Source organism: Centruroides sculpturatus, unplaced genomic scaffold, assembly GCF_000671375.1.
Source record: "Centruroides sculpturatus isolate CEXI.00-Female unplaced genomic scaffold, Cexi_2.0 scaffold938, whole genome shotgun sequence".
Taxonomy (NCBI): Eukaryota; Metazoa; Arthropoda; class Arachnida; order Scorpiones; family Buthidae; genus Centruroides; species Centruroides sculpturatus.
The window spans coordinates 45,242-68,471 of NW_019385371.1; the positions used below are offsets into that span (position 1 = coordinate 45,242).

Below are 23,230 nucleotides of genomic sequence, written 5' to 3' on the forward strand. Positions count from 1 at the left end.
TTTTGGCCACAATTCANCAAGAAGTTATATTAAATAATAAAATTAAAAACATTAAATTCTGTGCAAATCTATAAAATATTTCCATGCTTGTGGTACTGTAATGTCGTCAAAGTTAACACAACATCCTTTCTTCTCAGTCATACAGATTTCTAAAGCATTTAAGGATCTTAAGTCATGTCGGTCAAAGACCTTGTGTAAAAGTGTAGCTTCATCCCAGCAGGGGAAACCTCAGGTTTGACAGCAAAATGGGCAAGTGCTGTGTTGAAATTTCCCTTGGTTATGTCATATTTGTGGTTACATATTCTGGCTTGCAGGGATATGTTGACTTTATATATGTCAATCATGTGTTAAAATGTCCATCTTGAAATGGGATAAGGTATATACCCAATGCTTTTGTGTTATCCAATGCAAAAGATAGCATGGCTAAGAGGCAGAAAACATTGGATTTTCTCTTATACATTAAAATCTAAATATGGTTTCATCAAAATGTCTTTTATAATCATATACAATAAATTTTGTAACTTTTAAAAATAAAGTCTGCAATATAATTTGAAGCAGAAATTATATAGATAAGTTGAAATTAATGTAAAAGATTTTCAATATTATTTTCTAAAAATATATACAAGCTAAGTTTACCTTGGTTCTCCTTGTCTGAACGTACCATCTTGATGACAAACTATGTTTCTTCTAGCACCAGGAGTAAACTGAGCTAGCCACCCAATGCAATTAATTAGGAAACAAATATTAATGTAAAAGATAACTACTGCTGGATACTTATTTGCATTTTTCCAATCAATAAGGAAAGTGATCTGAAAAATATTGGGAAAAAATACTAAACAAAATAAAAATAATAACACAAGTATTTAATTGTGTTATTAATTGTGTAAAACAAAAATTTACACAAGTATACAACATAATGTATATTTACAGAGTGTCCAAAATGTTACTGTGTAGTGGAAAAGGTTTAAATGAAGTTTTAATAAAAATAAAATTTCTTATACACCAAATGCTGGAAATATCCCCAGAGGCCCCAAAATTCAAGAGAGTGAGGTCCAGAAACCTACCAGGCCAGATTCCATAGAAAATTATGCAATTGACAAATAAGTCTTCCAAAAGCCAGAACATTTGTGAGCAAGCAGTAACACCATCTAATGTTAAGTGGAAATGCAGGACCCACAACATACAGGTCTCAAATGCAATGCCATACATATAACTTTAACGTTTATAAATCTCTCACTGCACATTAACTTTACAGACACCCAATGTATGCATAAATATATGTTATAGTATATATTTAAAAAAGTAATTTTATAGTTAATAAATTAATTCATTATATCATTTATAACTTGTTTTAAAATCTTTCATTAAATCTAACATTTTTCATATTTTATAAAAATCTTTCAACTACATAAATTTAAAATATAAATATTTAAGTTAGAATTTTCTAGTGTAATAATCTCATTTAAGTCAGGATTCAAACAGCAAAAATTTCATCTTTGATACAAACAAAAATTTATTTATTTTCTACTTATATTTAAATATTNAAATTACTAAATTTTTAATTAATATTTTTTTTTCATATTTTGATATCTAAATACCTTCTTTAAAAAGCTAATTAATTTAACAGCCCAATTCTAACAAACTTTGTCAACACATGTCATTTATGATTTAAATTTTAAATTTCAATATCAACAGTTAAATGATTTCTGATGTTGGATTCCCACCAATTTGTTCAAAAACTGAAATTAGGCTTTTGATTGGTAGACAAATTTTAACTATAAACAATCTAAAATTTGAGTTTGAAAATTAATCCGTCCCAAAATTTTTAATTTCTTGCTGTGATTGGTTAGAAAAAAATCAATTGACTAACAATTTTATAAACAGTATAAAAATAGGAAATCTCTGTTTTATATCTCTACTTTCTGATAAGGTTCTGTGCCAGTTTATCATATTGTAAGTGTTTACACATAATGTGTTTCTTAGTTTTTTAAATTTTGAATAAATGAAACACACAGGATTTTCAGATCTTAGAAACAGAACAAACACAGTAACATCGAAATAAAACTGTTTAAATACTATAATTTATTGTATTGTTATTGATATAGAATTTTATCAAACAGTAACCAATATTTTGATAATATAGATTGTCTGTTATTGATTATTGTACAAAATCATATCATCTGTATCAATTACAGTATTCCTGATATTGAACATCACAACAACAAGATTTATTCCATTGTTCATGAAAGTGAGGAAGAGATGTAGTGAGTAGTAATGAAATGACAGCTTAAGGCTATTTCATTATGACCAACTGGTCCCACCTGACCAATCCTATAATCAGACTGACTAGTAGTAAAAATGTGAGAATCAGAACAGAAATTATAAAATTTATTAAACTCTACATTTCATTTAATCAATCTAGAAAACGGCCCTAATCTAGATCTTAATCCAAACCATTTTTCAATCACAAACTGTTATAAGAACTCTTTCCCTTCCAAATATTTATTAAATTAAAGTGGTAAATTATATATACGAGGCATGTCCGGAAAGTAAATATCATTTCGTTCTACCGCCACCGCAGCAGTAGTATCGCAGTTCTGCGCCTGAGCACACGTGTCTCTGGTTGATTGTCAGTCCAGTGATGCCATTAGAGCCGGATTGTGTTGTTTTACCACGTGTTAGTGAGCGTTTAAATGTTTAAGACGATTGCCGATCCTGCTGACTTCTGTGAAGTGCGTTCTGTAATACAGTTTTTGAACACAAAGAATGTTAAGCCAGTTGAAATTCATCATCAACTTGTAGAGATTTATGGTGAAAATGTAATGAGTGATGGAATGGTGAGAAAGTGGGTTCGACAATTCAATGCTGGATGCACAAATGTTCATGACAAAGCACAGAGTGGCCGGCCTTCTGTTGTCAATGATGGTTTGGTTGCAAAAGTGAATGAGAAAATTCTTGAAAACAGACAGTTCACAATAAGATTGCTTTGTGATGAGTTTCCACAAATTTCAAAAACTGTTTTGCATGAGACTGTCACAAATCGCTTAAATTATCGCAAATTGTGTTCCCATTGGGTTCCCAAAATGCTTATGGATGTCCACAAAACAAAGCGACTTGGAAGTGCTTTGACATTTCTTACCCAATACAGTGAAGAGGGTAAAGATTTCCTAAACAAAATTGTTACCGGTGATGATACGTGAGTTTGTCATGTCACTCCAGAATCAAAACAACAGTCGATGGAGTGGAGACACTCATTGTCCCCCACAAGACACAAATTCAAAACAACATTGTCAGCATGAAAAATCATGTGCACTGTGTTCTGGGACAGACAGGGCGTTCTGCTTGTTGAGTTCCTTCCCAAAGGTGACACCATCAATGCGGAACGATACTGTGAAACATTGCGAAAACTTTGCCATGCAATTCAAAACAAAAGACATGGAAATCTCAGTAAAGGCATTGTGTTGCTTCACGACAATGCACGTCCCCATATTGCTGGTGTCACTCAAAACCTTATTCAACAATTTGGTTTGGAGCAGTTCAATCACCCGCCATACAGCCCCAACCTCACACCTGCAGACTACCATTTGTTCTTGAACTTGAAGTGTTATTTTGGAGGGAGGCGCTTTGCCAGCGATGAACACGCAACAATCAATGTTCAGCAGTAGCTGTCTTCACTGGTGGCATCTTTCTTTGAAGAGGATATAGACAAGTTGGTTTCCCGATATGACAAATGTCTGAACAATGGTGGTAACTATGTAGAAAAATAGTTTCCGACATGCTCTTTCATGTAAAAATAAATTTCGTTTTGAAAAAAGATTTTTTATGTGAGTTTTTCCAAAATGGTACTTACTTTCCGGACATGCCTCGTATCTTTTACATATTGTTTTCATTAACAGACGACACATCTGTCACTTTTGTGCCAAAAGGGGAAATCAAACTTCCTTTCACATAAACTTGTCTCTAATTTTAACAAACATCTGGATATCTAACCCATCTATACGTCCTGTCAGCTGACATAAATCCATAATTTCTATTGGAAGAGACTTACGAATAAAAAGTGTAATTTTCCACGATTCCGGGAAGTTCTCATCCGATTTTCCTTGGTGCTCAACCCCAAAGTCATCCTTCACCAAACCATCGCCTGTCCAGTTTCCCATTCATCATGATACTGCTGGAGCAGAAGATACGATCACCTGACGAGCAACGACTTTGAAGCTCAGACCTTCAAACAAGGTAGTATAATTTAAATTGATGTAAACTCTTTCTCTCACATCCAGATAGGGACTTAGAATTTCCTTATGTATTCAAATTTTATTTTATTTTCATTCTTATTAAATTTTGTTTTGTTTCGTTCTTGATTTCGATTGTCTGTCAAACACTTATCACAGATCTACAATTCCTCCTCTCAAGAAAGTAATAATTTACTAAATAGCGTGCCTAATGCTCTAATTAGGCTGGTGTCAGGAAAAATCAACAAGAAGATCATAAGAGCTTCCTGTTCTTAAATAAATTTCAACTAAAATCCCATCCAATGACCCCATGGGCAGATCCGAAAGATCTGCCCATGGCTGAATACAGGTTAAAGAAAATCCTCTCTTAACCCTGGATTCCCACAAAAGCATTCAGATTGAGTTTGATTATATGTCGGTGGCTGATTCATAAGGACCAATTGGAATGCATGTTACAGATCAAAACACTAGCCAAATATTGTAAGTTTTTCAATATAAACACAAAACATGGCCGTTATGGAAAGTGATCGTGCATTTTGAGTTGTTTTAAAATATATTTAATTTGTATCCAGAAATTGTAGTTCTGAATATGCTACTATTTATCATCTTGCGGCTTCTGAGAAGTTTGTACCTTCTGCCATTTTCTAGCTGTGACATATGGATTGGATAAATCAAAATCCTGATTGGCTATATTTCACTGACTGCTACGACCCAACTACAAATATTTAAATTTTTAAATCTGTCTGACTGGAATGACCAATTGGTCAACTGACTGCTGTTGCCATGGCAACACAACTTGAAGTCAGACCATTCGGTCATAGTGTGAAATAGTCCTTACTGGTTTAAAAATGCCAAAATCAAAAACTAAAGAAGTTTGTAAATAATTTTAAGACAAAAGAATTATGACCAATGATAGTATTTTGAGATGTGAGGTGTGTGATGTTACCATAAATTTGGATGAAAAGCATTTCTCATCACAAGTTAAGTAGCACATTAAATATGCAAAACATATTTCCTACAGGGAAAGAAAGAACAACAAAAAAAATACAGTTTTATTTCAGAATCATTAAATTCTGCAAAGAACAATACAAGCAAGAAGAATGAATTTTCAAGTGACCTAGCTACAGCTTTGGTCAGAGATTGCTCTTAAAGTAAATTGTCCAGTATTCAAAACTTTCTAGAAAAGTAAACCAAGCACTCAATCCCTGACCAAAGCATGCTAAGGAAAACCTATGTATAGCTTGCATATGAAACAATTTTCAAAAATATACAGGAAATAGTAAGAAACAACCCAGTTTTTTTTATTTTGGATAAACAATGGATATGTTAAAAAGATACATGCTAAACATCCTCATTGGTCCATTAATTAATAGAGGAACCAGTACAACCCATGCTGTTAAGAGTTTACAAATTAAAAAAGGCAAATTCCACAGATGCTTTGCAGGCCTTCAATGATGCATGTGCCAAATTGTGGAACTCTGCATTCTGTATGAAAAAGTTTGGTTACTTGTAACAGACCAGGCATCATATATGCTAAGTGCATGCTCAAATACAAGTTGAGATGTCAGAATCTGAGACATGTCACTTGTCTTGACCATTGTCTTAAAAGAGTATATGAAGTAATTAGGTTACAATTTTCTTGGACCAACAATTTCATTTTGGAAATGAAAAACAAAACTTTGATTAAATATCCTGTAAATGTACTGTACATCTATATAAAGAGATTGCCACTTCCAAAACATCCTGTAAGAAATCAGGTGAGGCATGTGGACTCAAGTGGCTTCTTTTTATACCAAAAATTACTCATCCATGGGAGCATTCATTGATAAAGTGGATGAAAATTCTTCAGTGGCACAATGAAATTCAAGAGTCTGTTGAAACAAAAAACTGTGTTCACATTGCTTCTTGTTTTGCATTGTACAGGATTTGTATAAATGGACTGCACAGGAATTCATACAAGTCCCTGTGCAGTTTAGTTTTTAAGCTTGAGGAAGGTGGCCTGTCTACTGAGTTTCAGTGGGAAATTTTTACACACTAAAAACTAGTTGGATGACTTTGTTTTAGAGAAACTGTAATACTCCCTGTGCAAAAATCCAGTCATTCAAACTACAATTTCTAAGTCTCTTCAGTTTCAAAACCTGAAATTTTAGTGAAAACCAAATATGCTCCTCTCATATCTGTTGATATTGAAAAATTATTTTTGCTGTTCAAATATTTACTTTCCTTGCATCATCCGCAGCTGACCACAGTAAATGTAGAACAACTGTGTGTTTACGATACTTTTCTGTTTGTAAACTGTGAAACTGATGGATCAGATTCTTAAAGTGACTAAATGATTTGAATTTTCTCATTTTATTGATTTTTATGTGATCTATGTATACTTTTTTGCATAATAAAATGACGGTTTTATTTTTATGATTTTAGGAATACTTTTTCGCAAAAATCTATCATTATTTAAATCCTTTTTTAAAAAAAAATTTGCACCTCAACTTCCTAAGTATAATATTTACAGAAATTTATTTATTATATTTACTCTTGGAAATTCTATCAGGCAGTTGATTTCCATCCCTTTTAAACAACAAGCTCAGAAAAATGAGTAAAATTACAATATAACAAAGATAAAAAGGAAAAGCTATAATGTAAAAATGCATACATGGCGAAAAGATATATAAAAGTAAAAAACATATATGGTAGTATGTATGTATGTATGTATGTATGTATGTATGTATGTATGTCTGAAAGTGTTGATTCTGATTGAATGTGTTTTGGTAATATGTGTAGAATTGATATTTATATAGAGTTTTCTCCTCTTGTTTTGATATGTGTATTTTGGATATTTGTGGTCTCTGTATGAGGTCTAATCCAATACATTTAGTGAGTGTTTCTTGAAACAAGATCAAATGCTACTTGTGCATCACTCTTTGCTTCCTTTCTCTCAATGAAGTCATTATTATTTTTATTGTGTATCATTCTCAGATTGTGTCTGATATCAACCTCAAGGCAGGTCCAAGAGCAAAGCCTGTGAGACTAGTATGAAACCTTAAATAGTTTGGAGAAATTTCCTGTCAATATGACAGGTTGTCAGAATGATAACATTTTGTAAAGATCTATATAAATTTGAGTGAATGTCTATTGTCTTCAGGCTTTTATGTAATAAATGTGGGATAACTTATATGACAGAGAGAACTATTGGTATAATTTGGATTTTATTCATGTTGTGAATGTCATGCTCAGCTGCTACTGGTGCCAAGTGTTATGCCAGACTAAAGTCAAGGTATAGCTAACCAAACAAGTATAACATTAAGATTCTGGGTTATTGGTGTATGTGTCCATATCTAGAAAATTCCTAACAATGTGACATGTGTTCAATACTGCAGCCTTCTGTAGTGCCATATATATGTTTTTATTAAAGTTTAATATTTCTATACTTTTGTGTAGTATTTATGGTATGACACCAGTGGAAGAGAAGACAATGGGCACAATAAATACCCTATCCAGTAGTTTTATTTCTTGGGTGAGTGAAATGTACTTGATTTTTTTATTATGAGCATTTTTCGTGTTATCAATGTTTGGAATAGAGATGTCTATTATATAAGCAATCTTATTGCATTTGTTAATAAAAGTGATGTTTTTTATTATTATTATTATATTAATAAATAAATTTCTTTTATCTTATTACAACTTTCATTAGAATGTAAGAAATATTATGATTTTGCTAAATACCTTACATCCAGATGGAAATAAATCATCATTTTCACATAATAAATAATTTGGCCACTTTTGTTCTTTGGCAACAACTCTACATGGTCCTCTAGTAATGTTGCACATTTCTTGGCTAGGAAGTGTAACAAAACCATTTTCACACTTTGGCATATATATAGCACATAATAATGGTTGAATAACAGACCAGCATTTAGGAACACTTTGAAGTACTTTCCATTTATTAAGAATGTCCTGAAAGAAATTTATTACAAAAATATCAGTTAATAAAATCTAAATATATAAACTCTATGTAGTTGATAATTATGGTAGTAACAATTAAAAAGAAGTTCTTTCAAAATGTAAGATCTGTTCAATTGGTTGGGATAGTGCAAATTTCTTCATAAATTTGATGTCATTCTTTAAAATTTTTCATTGTAAAATTGAAGTAATAATGTCAAATTGACATAAAAATATGTATCATCGCAACAAAATAAACAAATCCATAATATCAAACAAATTGAATAAAATAAGATTTTAAAAAATGATAATTATAACAATAATAATATATAACCTTTAAATTCTAGTAACACATTTAAAAAAAAAACAAAAAAGAAAAAACTAAAATGCTACTGTTTTTGATCATTTAAAATGACCATCTTCAGGCAAGTACTAACAACAACAAAATCAAACATTAGTAGAATAGAGTTACAGTATATGCACAGACTCTTTTTGGATTTAGTGGTTCTTTGTCATTTGTAAGTAGTTTAAAAATTGTTGGGCTTATTCTGTAGCTGATGCAGTTACAGTCGACCCCCCTATAAGATCATAGATACGTTCCATTTTTTAGGAATCCGATTTCTTACAAGTCGTTCCAATCACAGCCCGACACGTGTGAAGTTTACGGACTACGGCTGATTGAAAGGTTTTCTTCCATAAAATTAATCGATTCTAGACTAATCCGACTCCACATTTCCAAAATACATATATTTTTTTTGCAAATAATCCATATAAACTACACTATAAACAAAAAATTGTAAAATTACTTACCGAGTGTGCACTATTAGACATCCCCATTGCTAAAGCTTGTTTTTGTCGCGGAACAGCTCAGCAAATAGCGGCCGATTTCTAACAACTTATTTTTCTGTGAAAACTTCGTAGAACTTTGGAGACATCATTAATATAAATAATTTTAATCGCCGTTGAATAAGAAATGTTTCTTTCACAAGAAATGTATAAAATTACAGTACTGTATTAGACTTACGGTACCTAATTTACATACTGACAGACGATAGTTAGCGTAAAAATCTCCGTAGCGTGGCGCCACGCTAGACGGCGGAAATTATATATTTAATTATAATAAAGTTACAATAAGTTAATATATAATTATATATACTTAATATATAATTATATGTACAGTACCTAATTTATATATAATTTATAAATAATACTGTACAGACGATAGTAATCTCTCCATAGCGTGGCGCTACGGATGGCGGGAAAGTAGTTCAGCTGCCCAATGACGTTTTACGTAATTATAGGAGTTTTTTACAGGTTTTTACGGATACGGTCGCAATTTTTTCGCAGTTTTATAGGGACCGTAATTATAGGGGGGTCTACTGTACTTGGATGGTCTTAATTATCCATTTAAGTATGGTTTAAGCTAGGCACTACTAAGACTCATTGTCACTCTCTGTCTGCCTATCATTACATTGTGCATTTGAATATTTTCATATTAATTTTCTTACGGTGCTAGCATATACTTATGCTCTATTGCAACTCTGATGATGTATACAAGCTCTCTCTCTCTCTCTCTCTCTATCAATTTAGATCAATGAATAGATGCCCTTCTAATGGACAATTGGAAGGCCACCTACTTGAATTGGATTGGGTTATGAGATGTTTTAGGTATGTGAAGAAGGTTGTATGTAAATTTTCTGTATGCTTTGATGGAATATGTTATGAAAATGATTAAGATATTTTAAATATGAACTCTATTGAATAGATAAGAACTCCATTTTATTATACACTTATTGACATAAAAATTAGCACACCAAGAAGTCAGAACTGAACAAAATTGTACGTATTTGAGTGTAATGGTGATATAAGTAAGTGATTATAAAATGAAAGCAAAAGGATCATTTATTGCAGGAAAAACTACAAATAAGAGAAGGTTCTAGTACCCTGTTGGGCCACCTTTAGCATGAATAAATGATGTAATGTGGGCTAACATGAAGGCATACAGGTGCCGTATGGTGTCCTATGGCATCTCAACCCACAGTTGCTGCAAGCAGTCTTCTAGTTCAAAGTCCTAGGCTGTCCAACTTGGCATCCCAGATGATCCCAGACATGTTTGATCAGTGACAAATCAGGGGACTGGACAGGCCAGGAAAGTATGGCAATGTGGCAGAGGTCGTCCTGTGATACCTTTGCTGTTTGTGGAAACCCTGCCATGACAGGCAACACATGTGGCTGCAGGATGTCACTAACATATCACTGAGCTGTCATGGTCCCTTGGATCACCACTAGAGGTTACTGGTTGTCATATGCAATGGCACTCCAGCTGTGGGGGCAGTGTGCCACTCCCAAGCATAGGCAAAACTGAGGCATTCACTACAAGGCCATTGTCAGTGCCCAAACTGAATCTGGATTTGTCACTGTACGCAACCCACTTCTATTCCATTGCAGTCTAATCCCATCAGTAGTGACACCACTTGAAACAAAGGCAACAATGGATGATGTGAATGGCTGCACATGTAATGGCCACTGCAATACCAAATGTTATTTATCCAGAATCCTCAAAATGATATGGACAGACACGGGCCTGTAATGATGGCACGCCTGTGTCTGGATAGCAGACAGTAATACAGTCGATCATGTGTATGCTGTCGGAGGACCAGGCAGTCCTCTTGGCTAGTGGTCTGACAAGGGAATCCTGAGCGTGTGCAAGCTCTCTCTCATCCATTGGTCCCAACACCTCTTCACAGTGTTGTCAGAATGGCCTAGGTGGCAGGCTATTTGGCAATATGACCATCTGCTTCTCTCAACCCAATGATCCTTCCCCTCTCAAACTTCAGTTAGTTGTTCATATGATCTTCGATTGCAATGTAAAGGCATCTCTAGTGATACAGCGTCTCTCTGCAACAGGGTAAACTACAGACAAGATGCCTTTTTGCACTTTTTTATAGGCCACTTTAACACCCTCTGCTAGCATTATGCAATGAACCATCACGCTATAACTCTAATCTCTATATCTGCTTGAGACTTACTGCATGCCAAGTTTCACAGTGACAACACCTTTAAGCACTGATTTTTATGGCAATGAGTGTATATTGAAGTAAAACAAGAAATTAATTTAATAATATTAATTAGTTATATATAATCCTCACAAACATCAATGGAGTTTTGGCCAACATCAATGTAAAAAAAACTGTAGTTTGAATTGTAATCCAAACTGATGTTTGATTTTGTTATTCTTAGAAAATGCCTGAAGATGGTCATTTAAAATGACAGAAAGCATTAACATTTTGGTTTATTTTTTAAATAAATACATTGATGGAACTTAAAGGTTGTGTATTTCAATCACTTACATTAAAAATTTTTTAAATAAATATTTCTGGTTAAGCACATATACACATATTTACTTTATTCTTATTTTATATTGTATATTTATTTATATTTATACTCTTTCCCTTCCAANTATTTATATTTATTTAAATATATATTTCCATAAAATTTTTTATGAAAGTTGTTTGTTTTAACAACTTTCATAAAAAATTTTATCTACTTGCAATGTGAAATTCTTTATATGGATTAAAGTACATAAAAAATATACTTTGAAAATAATGTTATCATAAGAACATTGAAAATGTTCCAATTTTGTATTTTATTTAGATATTTGATTTCAAACTGTTAGAACCCAAAGCAGGCCACTTAATAAGGCTGAAAATGTTTGTTTTGTTAAAATTTTATTAAAGTTTTCTGTTGGAAATAATGTGGAAGATGTGACTTATTAACAGCAAAGCATATGTATGAATGGATGGTAATGTATCTGAATGGTTCGCAATTGAGGAGAGTGTAAGACAAGGATGTGTTATGTCCCAATAGTTGTTTAATGTTTTCATGGATGCATGCATGAGGAAATCCAGAATCCTGAGTGTGGAATGAGAATTGGAAATGAACAAGTTTTTTGTTTGTTGCATGCAAATGACAATGTGCTATTAGCAGAGAGCAAGGAAGAGCTTCAGACACTATGTAAAATCATGAAGAAGTGTTTGAGAAATATATGCTGCAAATGAATGTGAGTAATGTGTTTGAATGCAAAGATGAACAAATGGATTCCATGAATGAGCTGGATGGTGAATAACTGGAACAAGTGAATGAGTTTGTATATTTGGAAAGCATGATTTGTAGGAATGGAAGGATAGATGGTGAGATCACCAGAAGAGTAAATGATGGAGCACAGGTAGTGATATTGCACCCATCACCTATGCTCCAGCATTCACTAGTAGATTTGCAAGGAATAAAATAATGTCCAAAGAAACTTGAATGGCTGTGTATGGGAGTGTTGTGATTCTTGTGCTCATGCATGGTAGTGAAACTTAGGTATGGCAGAAGAGTCACAGGAGTCACATTGCTGCAAGTGAGATGAGATATTTGAGAATTGTGTGGCATATCAAGAAGAAACTATGAGAGAAATAAACAAGTGCTGGAAGAGTATGGAGTGAAAGAGAATGTAGTTGATAAGGTGAAAAAATCAGCCTTACACTGATTTGGCCATGTTGAAAGAATGCAAGAACTGTTGAAGGGCTATACATGGGAAAGGTGGATGAGAAGTGCAGCAGGGAAAGGTCAAGAAAGTCTTAGTTGGAACAAGTGGATGAGTATTCGAAAGAACATAAGATGTTGAGTCAGAAAGAGATCGTGAAGAAGTTCTAGAAGAGGCATGAACGTGTCTGAAGGAAAGGAAGTGTGTCTGGACAGGAAGATGGAGAAAGTTGCTGAATGGATAGTTTGTAAGATTGTAGTATCATTTTGCCTGCTGCTCACCCTTTTTGGGTTATGAGCATGAGGATATATATGTATGCTATGTAGAAGGCATCTTTGGTCAAACTACCTCAATGTTAGATCAGTGGCAAAGGGCTTGCCACTACAGCATTAGCAACCTTTGTCACTGATCCTGACATAGAGGTACAGTTCAATCGAATACTCCTCCTACATAGCACCTCCCACAAAGAACAGCTTAAATATTTAGAACAGTTAGAAATTTACAAAGTTGTGAGAAAAATTTGCGGCTATTAACCTTAGAGATGTGGAAATCAGTCTATCATATTTAGTCTTACAACCTTCTCCTCCTCCATCTCTTATGTCACTCCTCTTTTTAGCATGTGGACATCATTCACTATTCCTTAGAATTCTTCTGTTTGAACCGTTTTTTTTCTTTAACAGTTGCATTCAAACTGCAAAGATCAGTTAGTCTGAATATGACCATTCAACACAGGCAAAAACATTTGCTATTGTAGATTTTTCTAGTTTCTTGCTGGATATTGGTGTTGTGTGTAGTGGTTAATTAAGAATGATTTATTTTCTATCAGATGTATGAAAAATAAAAGACTATATAGATTTTCTATTAAATTAGGAATCATTTTTGTAGTAAAGTAAGCAGTAATGAAAATAATATATAATTAAATACAAAGAAAAGTTAATCTAGTCGGAACAACAAAATCCTTAAACTGAAAAATTAAATTTTCTAAAACAGCATTCATTTCATATTCAGCTTGATGTTGCAAGTTATATTTTTTCTTGTTTATTTTCCTCATGCATATACATTTTTCATTCATTACAGATTGTTATGAATGTTCTCAGTATTTTCAAAGTTTCACATTTAATTGCAAACTAAACCTTTACACCATATAACTTAACACTTTGAACAATGTTCTAGAATTTCATAATAATATCAGCAACTAGATAGCTTTAAAATCCAAAAGCACAACAAACCATAACAATCCAATAATTCCAAAAAATCTTTTTAATAACTAGTGTTTTTGACTGATTCTTGACCACTTCTTACATTCCATGTTGTAAAGTACAAAGATAGCCTTTAGACAAGGTCAAAAGCATTAGTAATTAAACAAAATTTTGCTAGTGTGTTATGGTTTGTTGTGCTTTTAAGTTCTAGAATATATATCTGAACCTAACAAGTTGAAAATATTTGCCAGATATTAAAGATTTAGCTCACAGTTATATATTACAACCAGTTATATGAATATTTTATTTCTTTCACATTTACCTACAACCAAACAATTTATGGTCTATTTTAAATTACCAAATACTTTTAAACCATCAACTGTGCATATTTTTATAATTTTTTCAGTGATATATTGTGTTGGTAAAAGTTATATTTAAGACATTCATTTTTATGTGTAGCTTATAGCTTATATAAATGCCCTAAAAGCAGGGCTGTGGAGTTGGGAAGAATTTCTGGTCAGAGGAGTCAGAGGAGAAAAAAGAAACTAAATTAAATTTAAAATGCTGGAGTTGGAGTCAACACATTTTTCCTGACTCCGACTCCAGCATTTTAAATTTAATTTAGTTTTTTTTTTATTTAAATGAAAGAAAATTTATTTTATATTTAATAATTTTTTAAATGTTTTTGTATTTTGTTATAATTCATTTATTTTAAATACAAAATGCAACGATTTAATTTATTAAATATGTATTAATAGTTTTCTTTGTAGTATTTGTGTTTAGTAGTTAAATTATTTTGACCCAATTGAATTTGAATATTTTTGAATCATTCCTTTATTATCCCTGCTCTAAATAAGTACTCTATTTTTCTGAATGAGCCAGACTAATTGATCAGAGTACATATTTTTCTTTTCTGAATAAGTGGCTGAAGTAGCTAGATTGCACACTTTTTAGTTGGATTCACTTTTCTGGAAAGGTGCAATTGAAGTGCAAAAGCTGTAGAATAAAGATATGTAGATGCAAAATTTTATCGCTTTCCCTTTTTTCTCATTTTAAATATTTGTTAACAATTAATTTTTTTATACAAATAAATATTAATATAAGTTAAATATTAAAAATACTAACTATAAAGTATTTTGGTAAATGCCCAGGGCTCCTTTTAGAGTTCAGAGTAGGGTAACCCTCTATGAGCACCTCTGCCCCCATAAAATGACTTGGTATTTAATTTTGCCATAGTTGGGAGTCGGAGTTGGCCTACTAAAATTATCAGGAGCCGGAGTCAGAGTCGAGTGTTTTTTTACCGGCTCTGCAGACCTGCCTAAAAGTAACTTTGTCCTTAAAAATTCAGATTTAAATATAAAAACTATACTGAATTATTTAAAGCACCTTAACAATAAGAATTTTTTAATAGGCTATCCTCATGTGTGGACAGCCTACAAATTTGATTGAAAATGCTAGCACCCTTTTTTAAAAACTCTTACTATTAAATGTGCCTGTGGTCGCGTTACACAGGTGGTTGTTTAATATGGGTAACTGATACAAAGACTATGGATTAAAGGTGCATTAAGTAATTCAACTAAATTACGACAATGGTCAGTATGTCATCTTTATTATAAAACTTATAGTTAAAACACATGCAAGGCACTATCATGTGAGAAAAAATGGAATCCAATTTCAAATTACTACATAATTAATCACATTAAACTCATGAGATTTAAAGTTTTAAAAACATTAACATTCAAATTGGCATGTTTTATATTGATATTATGAAAATTTTATTTGCATAGTTCCCTATATTTTCACTTAAATTAATCAAAATTATATTGTTGATTAAATCTGCAAACTGATGTATCCATTTATTATGTAAACCAGGCCACTGAGATGAAGAGCTGGAGATTTTTCCCAAAGGCCGAAGAAAACTTAGATGCCCATAATGGTCCCTATTCCTATAAATTATTTTAATTTTTACTAACAAAAATAAACTACTTTTTATTCATAAAGAAACATTCTACATATGGTAAAATTTCAGTTCTGAATGCAGTGGCACACTCAAGGGGGAGCAGAGTTGAATGGATAAAAGAAATTTTAACGCAAACTCAATAAAATTCCCAACCCAAGTGACCGCTAATAAGTAATATAGAATTACACAACACATTATAAATAAAATAATAAATTTTAATTAAGAAAATTTAATACTGTTTCTTTTCATTTTACTTCAGGGGGTACCACTGGTTTGGATCCCCTAGACCAGGGGTCGCCAAAGTGGTCTATATCGACCCCTGGGGGTTGATATAACATTATTGGGGGGGTTGATAAAAAGACTAAAACTTAGAAATTTTGAACCGAATATTGCTAATCTTGCTAAGGATTATCAAGCTTATCCGTCTTATTGATTGTCAGTTACAAAAATTATTATTAACATATGTACAATAAACATAAAAAATGTAAAATTAAAAGATATATATAAAAATAGTAAGAGCTTTTTTTGCTTGTAACACAAACTTTTTGGTGGGGGTCAATGTGAGGTTTTGAAAAGTTGTAGGGGGTCGACGATCAAAAAAGTTTGGCGACCCCTGCCCTAGACAATTGATCACATGTAGACCATCAATTCTTTTCACTCTTTTACTCCTATGGGCATGGTCTCCTGTAGACAGTGGTTCTCAACGTTTTTTGTATTGCAGACCCCTACATCCCACACCATGATGGACCAGTGTAGACCCTACAGCTCTGATAAGATCCCCACCACATCATTCACGTAATGCTCTTAAAGTAAATTACAAACTATTTTGAATGAATGAAAATACTTTGAAAATGTACCTGAGTATCGTTTTGGTTTAAGCTGGTAAAATGGTTGGATGTTTTTGTATAAGGCAACGTCATCCCTAAGCAAGTGAAGTTATTTAATTCACGGCATTCGGCTTCTTTTAAACAATAGTCCTGTTTGGATTCCATTAAATTCTTGCTTACGAGCTTCAAAGGACCTACGGATTCGCCGCATACTATTTCCAACCAAATAAAAACCAGTTCACATCTAAACAATAAGAATCTTGTTCTTTTCATCTTAATTTCGAGTTTATCAAATGTAATGCATCAACTTAAGTAATGTTTACAGTTCATTATCTTCGCTATGTTGACAAACACCTTCGATCATTTACGTGAAACACGCGAATGCCATTCGTTGACAATCCCGCAGAGTTATTAATGTATTTTTCTTAAAGAAAAACTAAAATAAAAAAAATACGTTGACCGATTTATCTAGAAAGTTTACATTCTGTACCGATATACATTATAAATATACGTTTTAAATATAAACAAATATGTCGGATTAAAATATTTTAAACAAAATACTTCGAATATTTATTTTAATGTTAATTAATTTTAATGAATTAATATTTTTTAAATCGTAATTGTTCATTTAAAAAATATTAATTCTCGTAGAGTTCGCAAATTAATTCATATATTTTAAATTATGTCATGAATATGTGGTGTGCGTGGCGCCGCCTTGTGGTAGATGATTATTTTCAAATAAAAAATTTAACCACGTGTTTGTATGTTTGGCGTTATATCAGTATATTAATGCGGAAGGTATGTTATAAGTTCATTAAAAAAAATAAGGTTAATATATCCTGCGTATCAATAAGATAAAATCAGTTTATGGAGCAAACGGTAAGAATCAAGTGTTGCCTGAGGGGGCGGAACCCCCCACAGTGTCGACCCCCCTCGACGATTAATAAAGTCCAAAGAGTCAAGTTGCAGTTCTGAATGAGGGTTTGGACGTCCCAAATTTTAGTTTCCCTGCACGCATTACTCCCATGCAGTGTTATCTTTGTAGTCTTTTATTTTTGGATTTAGTTTATTTTTTCGATGTGGTTTACAGTTTATAAACAATTACCTTTCGTTTTTTTCCAGTCTTTTTTGCTATACGTTTTTACTGTGTTAAAAAATTTTCTTTTTTACTCTCCTCAATGATACCAACCGTAACAAATTATCAATCTACACCATAATTTACAGACAGATTCCAATAATTAATTTGAGCATACCATAATTGATAATTGTAACATAATTTTACCATTTGGAATGAAGCACAAAATTGCTACAGAGAACTTATCATGCAGGAACGCTTTTTCCGATATTAGATTTTATTTTTGTTTTTTATGAAAGGAAATTCATTTCAGGCAACAAGGGTAACAAGGAATAAAGTGCTTCACTATATGTTTATCAGGAAGTCTGATTGATATATGGTATAGTGAATTAAAAAGGAGGAGGGGGCAGAAGAACATCTTAAAAATGGACTCTTCTTATTTTGGTAGTAATAGTTGCCAGATCTCACTGATAACAATACCATTGTTTAAATTCATTCTGTTACTTTTGTTTATTTTAATAATTTCTATATGTTCAAAAAGTTTTCTTTTAATAATAATTTTTTCTTTTTCAAGAACTTTGACACTCAAGTGAGATCTTGCAACCTGTATGTGGTGACTGCTGAGTTAGTGTAATCGTTAGGGTTTCTCAAACGGAATCCCTGATTTTTTTTAATCCAAGAAATTCTTCTCATCCTGGGAAATCCCTGAAATTTCTTAAAAGTTCACTTTTTTCTTATTTTGTGTTAAGGATGAGGAAATTTTGCAATTAGAAAGTATAATTAACTCATAAACTATCAGAATATATTTGTATTTATTAATTTTAAACCTACTTATTAGTTTTTTAATTTTTTGCTCATTATGGCATGTCACAGATTGTCAATAATCAATATGTAGCCTATTTGTGACAGGACTCTGAAAATTTTTTACTTGTCAGAACCTGTAATATATGGAATAATTGTGCTTATGCTGTCTTAATTTTTAACCATGCCCAGTAGCTTCAATAACTGCATAACACCAGATTGTGCAAATTGGACAAGGATACAAATGAGTACAAAGTATCCAGTGCAAGTATGAAGTTTTTCTTCATAAACCTGATTATTAAAGCCAAACAAACTGCCGAATTATCAGGATATAAGCTCGATGTCGCTATTAAAGCAGCCGCAGCCAAGGTAGACAAATCAAGAATACTAAAGAAACCCTAGTGCCTATAGAATATTTGTGTTCATAATAGCTTATCAAAATTTTGTAGGATTAGGTTTGTTCTTTCACAGCATCTTCTACCATCAACAGTGTAATATGTTGGTAAATTTTCTAAAAATAATTTTTCGAGCTGCTTTTGGATTTACATAAGCCAGTACTTCCATCAACAAAAGTATCAAAAGAAGTACTACAATCTTCAAAAGGAACTAGAAATCGTCCAGGCTACAGGTGAAAAAACACATAACATCTGTCTTCTCTTAAATGCATTAAACACGATTCCACCCACATCAATTGAATCAGAAAGGGCATTCTCAGTAGCAGACTTTTCTTTAGTAAAATAAGAATCAGATTGAGTGATTGGAATATTCACCATCTTTGCTTTTTAAAATCTTATTATAAAAATTTACAATAACATTTTGTATTATGTTTTATTTAAATATTGAAAATTACCTTCTAACTTAGAAGTTTGATCTAAATTCATTTTATTCCTTAATTTTTCAACTCAATTCAAAGGTATTTTTGTTGTTGTTGTATGCAGTTTCCAGCAAACTTTAATAAATTTTTTCTATTTATGAAAATTTCTATGTAATTCAAAGGTAATTTTTAATACATATCTTACACAGCATTATTAATATGATTTTGGAGGTTGCAGAACATATTAAATTACTTTAAAAAATGAAAAATAATTATATTGTTTGATTTCGAGATATTTTGTATATCTTAAAAATAATTAATTCTATTCTGGGATCCAGGAAACAGTTCACTTTTATCTCAGAATCCCGGGACAAGCAAAAGACCGGGAAATGAGAAACCCTAGTAACTATACTTCACAGCTCATATATGTTTTCTTATTCTGACTTTTAACATTCTATCTGTTTCACTTATCTACATAGTTATGTAGTAGTAATCTGGTTGACAAGTCCAAGTGAAAATATAAACCAAATTATTACATCTATTTTCTATTAATTGATTCTCTGATTTTCAGGAAATTTTGATTTTGTTGTTCATTGTGGGGACTAGAATAATATTGTATGGTGTTAATATTTTTTGTATTTTTTCAAAAATTACTGGTGGGTAATCTAGTTTTTTACAAATTATTGGTGTTTTAGGTATTGTTTGTTTTATAGTATAATTGTGTAGCCATTTGTCAATAATTCTGTTGGGATAGTTGTTTAACTGAAATGTGCAATATATATGTTCAATTTCTAAGTTTTGATCTGTTATATCACTTGTATGTAATTTAATTTTGTTTATGTAGTGTACAGTTCATATTAAATATATTTCTTTTTACATATGTTGCAGTCAAAACCAGTTTTTAGTTAGGATGCGTTTTAACTAGTTGAAACTAGTTTATACTGGATGTCTTTGTTACATCTAGAATTTCCTAGTTATAACTAGAATTTACTGCTGTGCATGTTTGGATTTTAGATAAAACTAGTTTCAACTTTGAACATTAGTTAAAACTAATTTTAGCTACATAAATATGTTTGGGGGAAATAAATAAAGTCATGATTGGGATTAAAACATTTGTATTATTTAATACAATATTTATTGAAAATATTTGTCATACATCTGTGCTATTAAAATTAATTAAAGTGATACGAAATTAATCATACACTATAAAAACATTTTTTGAAGAAAATCACAGAGCCATGTCGGCAATATTAATTAAAGTATTACAAAAATAATCAAACACTATAGGAACATTTTAAAGGAAAATCACAGAGCCATGTCGGCAATATTAATTAACTCTAAAACAACATCAGTAATATTAATTAGTCATACAAAAATAATCATTCAATAAAGAAACAGAAATATAAAAATTAAGTCTACATTACTTGTTATTGCAAAGCAAACTGTCATGGCATTTCGAGTTACACAAGTTTGCCTTTTTTCTTACAAAAGCACATCTTCGACATACACGCCTTCTTAAACAAACAGCGAACAAATCCTTGGCCTGTTCCTAAGGTTGTTCTCCTGGCAGCAGTTCTTAAAGATACATTTGTCTCTGGCACTCCTTCTAGTAGCAAGAATTTTTTTTTGGACATGTCGAATTCTGACCTGATCAAGTACATTTAAGTTTTCAAATAGGTTCATACTTATTTTAAATTGAATCTTTAATTAATAATAATTATGGTAAATTGTGCCCAAAAAAGGAGGAAATTTTTTTCATAATAATTAGACTTCAAAATATTAACAAATTAACTGCATAGTTAGATACATTAAACAGTGACACAATTGAACAATACATACTTGTAATACAATTTATCGAGTATCCCATATTTTGTTCCAAATTTATGCAAACCTTGTTCATCCTTTTGAAGAATCACTCCGATAATATTACGGAGATCTGCTTTTGCTCTGTTGACATCAGGGATTGGTATAAATATGTTATCACCGATTTATACAGGAGCGTGTATTGAATCCGAAGCCAATTTCATTCTCTGGGCCTGTTATTCCAAGTTTAGATGAGCTTTTTCTCTGGCTGCTATTATTTGGGTCTGTTGATTTGCATTAGCTACAGATTCTGGATGTTCGTCACTAGCTGGTATTATTTGAGGTTCTGCATTCGTACTAGCTGCAGCTTCTTGGTCTTCTTGACTGGCTACTATTGTAATTAGAGACTGTAAGCGTTATCACATGTTAGCTGAATGAACTTTGACCTCGGTCGAAATAGTTTTTATTAAACCATTTTGTAAAAACTGGTTTTGTCATCAGATTCATTTTTGACTAGCAGTAAATTCTAGTTATAACAAAGACATCCAGTATAAACTAGTTTCAACTAGTTAAAATGCATCCTAACTAAAAACTGGTTTTGACTGCAACATATACATAGGCAAACTGGAATAGTTATTGATGATTTTTCTGATGTCACAGGGCTTAATGTACTGTACTTTAATATATTATGTAATTTCTTATATAGTTTTACCATTATATATAATAAGGACTGAAGAGGGGCATTGGCCCATGTTATGTTAATGGCTGCATTCAACAGACAACAGCTCTGAAACTGTTGAGTACTTTTCTGCTGAACACCCTCTACAATAGTGCTGTTTTGGCACATGCTTGATGTTTTGACATCATATTTAGTAGCATCTTTCATTTATGTTACTTATCACTATCTGCAACTGACCAATGATTCTTGTTCCAATGATACATCACTCATTGTTCAGCAGATGTAACTACATAATAGATACTGATTGAAACACCTTTACTCAGTTACAACTGTTTACTCTGCTGAATGCAGATAATTGGAAAATTTTTCATTGTAAAAACATACCCAACATTTGAAATACAGCAAAGCTCTTGCCATTTTTTTTAATACCAATCTATTTTCCCATTTATCTCAAAAAAAATAAAGTATATTTTTCACCAGGGCTTGGAGTCTTGTCGAGAGGTTTCGGCAAGAGTATGGATGGATTTTTAGCATTCATATCCAAGTCACTCAGGTGAGGGTTGTGAATTAGGCATAACTGTTTTGCTGATTCATTTTTTCAACATCAATTTGACTTTTTTTTTTTTTTTTTGTTAGTTTGTTTGTATTAAAAAGTGATAATTTGGTAAAAGCTGCATGCCCCACAGATTGAAAAACACTGCCTTAATCTATATACTTCAACATATTATAGACCTAACATGCATAAAAATTTTTTTCAAAAATCAATCAATAATGACATATATTGAGTCCTTTTGTAAGTCTATGGGAAAAGTCCAATTCAGTTCTATTAATTAATTTTGTTGCTTTTATTTTATTTTTTGTTAAACAGAGGAATATTTTAAACTACATTAATGGTATGTGTAAAAAGCAGGGCTATGGAATCAGAGTTGTGGAGTTTTGATGTTTTAACCGGAGTCGGAGTCATCAAAAAATCCACCGACTCCGACTCCTTTTTACTTCCCAACTTGTTATGTATATAAAACGGGAAAGTATTGGAATCGCGTCAAATTTGACTCTCCAGGCTTTTTTTGCAAATCTACACGTTTGGAGACCACCCAAACCTCTCAAAAATGTCAATAAAAGAGGAAAAATTCATGCGTGTGTGTGATGGTGTCTAATTTCTTTAATTTCTTTATTTTCTGTTCTGAGATATTAAACAATATCTCAGAATGGGTAAAGTTTAAGAAATGAAATGTGGCACTGTAGCTTGCGTATAAAGGGGCATTAATACTATTAAATTTTGGTTCTTAATTAAAGATCGACAGGGTGAAGACATAAAAGTGGTCATGTGTCATATCTCTTAATGAATATTTTACTCGTTATTAGCGTTCAAAATT

General features: G+C 32.0%; 2 protein-coding genes across 4 annotated transcripts in view; one reads left to right on the forward strand and one right to left on the reverse strand.

The window, feature by feature from the left end:
* Positions 1–17,213, reverse strand: part of LOC111638239 (smoothened homolog) — a 62,098-nt gene extending 44,885 nt beyond the window's left edge. Inside the window, exons 1-3 of the mRNA XM_023383900.1 lie at positions 16,713–17,213; positions 7,938–8,183; positions 637–845 (exon numbers count right to left, since the gene is read on the reverse strand). Of these exons, the coding sequence (XP_023239668.1) occupies positions 637–845; positions 7,938–8,183; positions 16,713–16,955 (698 nt within the window). The 5' untranslated portion in view covers positions 16,956–17,213. The remainder of the gene's footprint in view (positions 1–636; positions 846–7,937; positions 8,184–16,712) is intronic.
* Positions 17,214–17,404: 191 nt separating this feature from the next.
* Positions 17,405–23,230, forward strand: part of LOC111638255 (tRNA-splicing endonuclease subunit Sen2-like) — a 47,306-nt gene continuing 41,480 nt past the window's right edge. The window contains exon 1 of one of the 3 annotated variants that reach the window (XM_023383925.1): positions 17,405–17,480. The gene's annotated coding sequence lies outside the window, so the exon portion shown is untranslated. Of the gene's footprint in view, positions 17,481–17,538; positions 17,562–20,627; positions 22,408–23,230 lie in introns of those variants that run through there. The other 2 variants (XM_023383927.1, XM_023383926.1) reach the window with 2 other exon arrangements.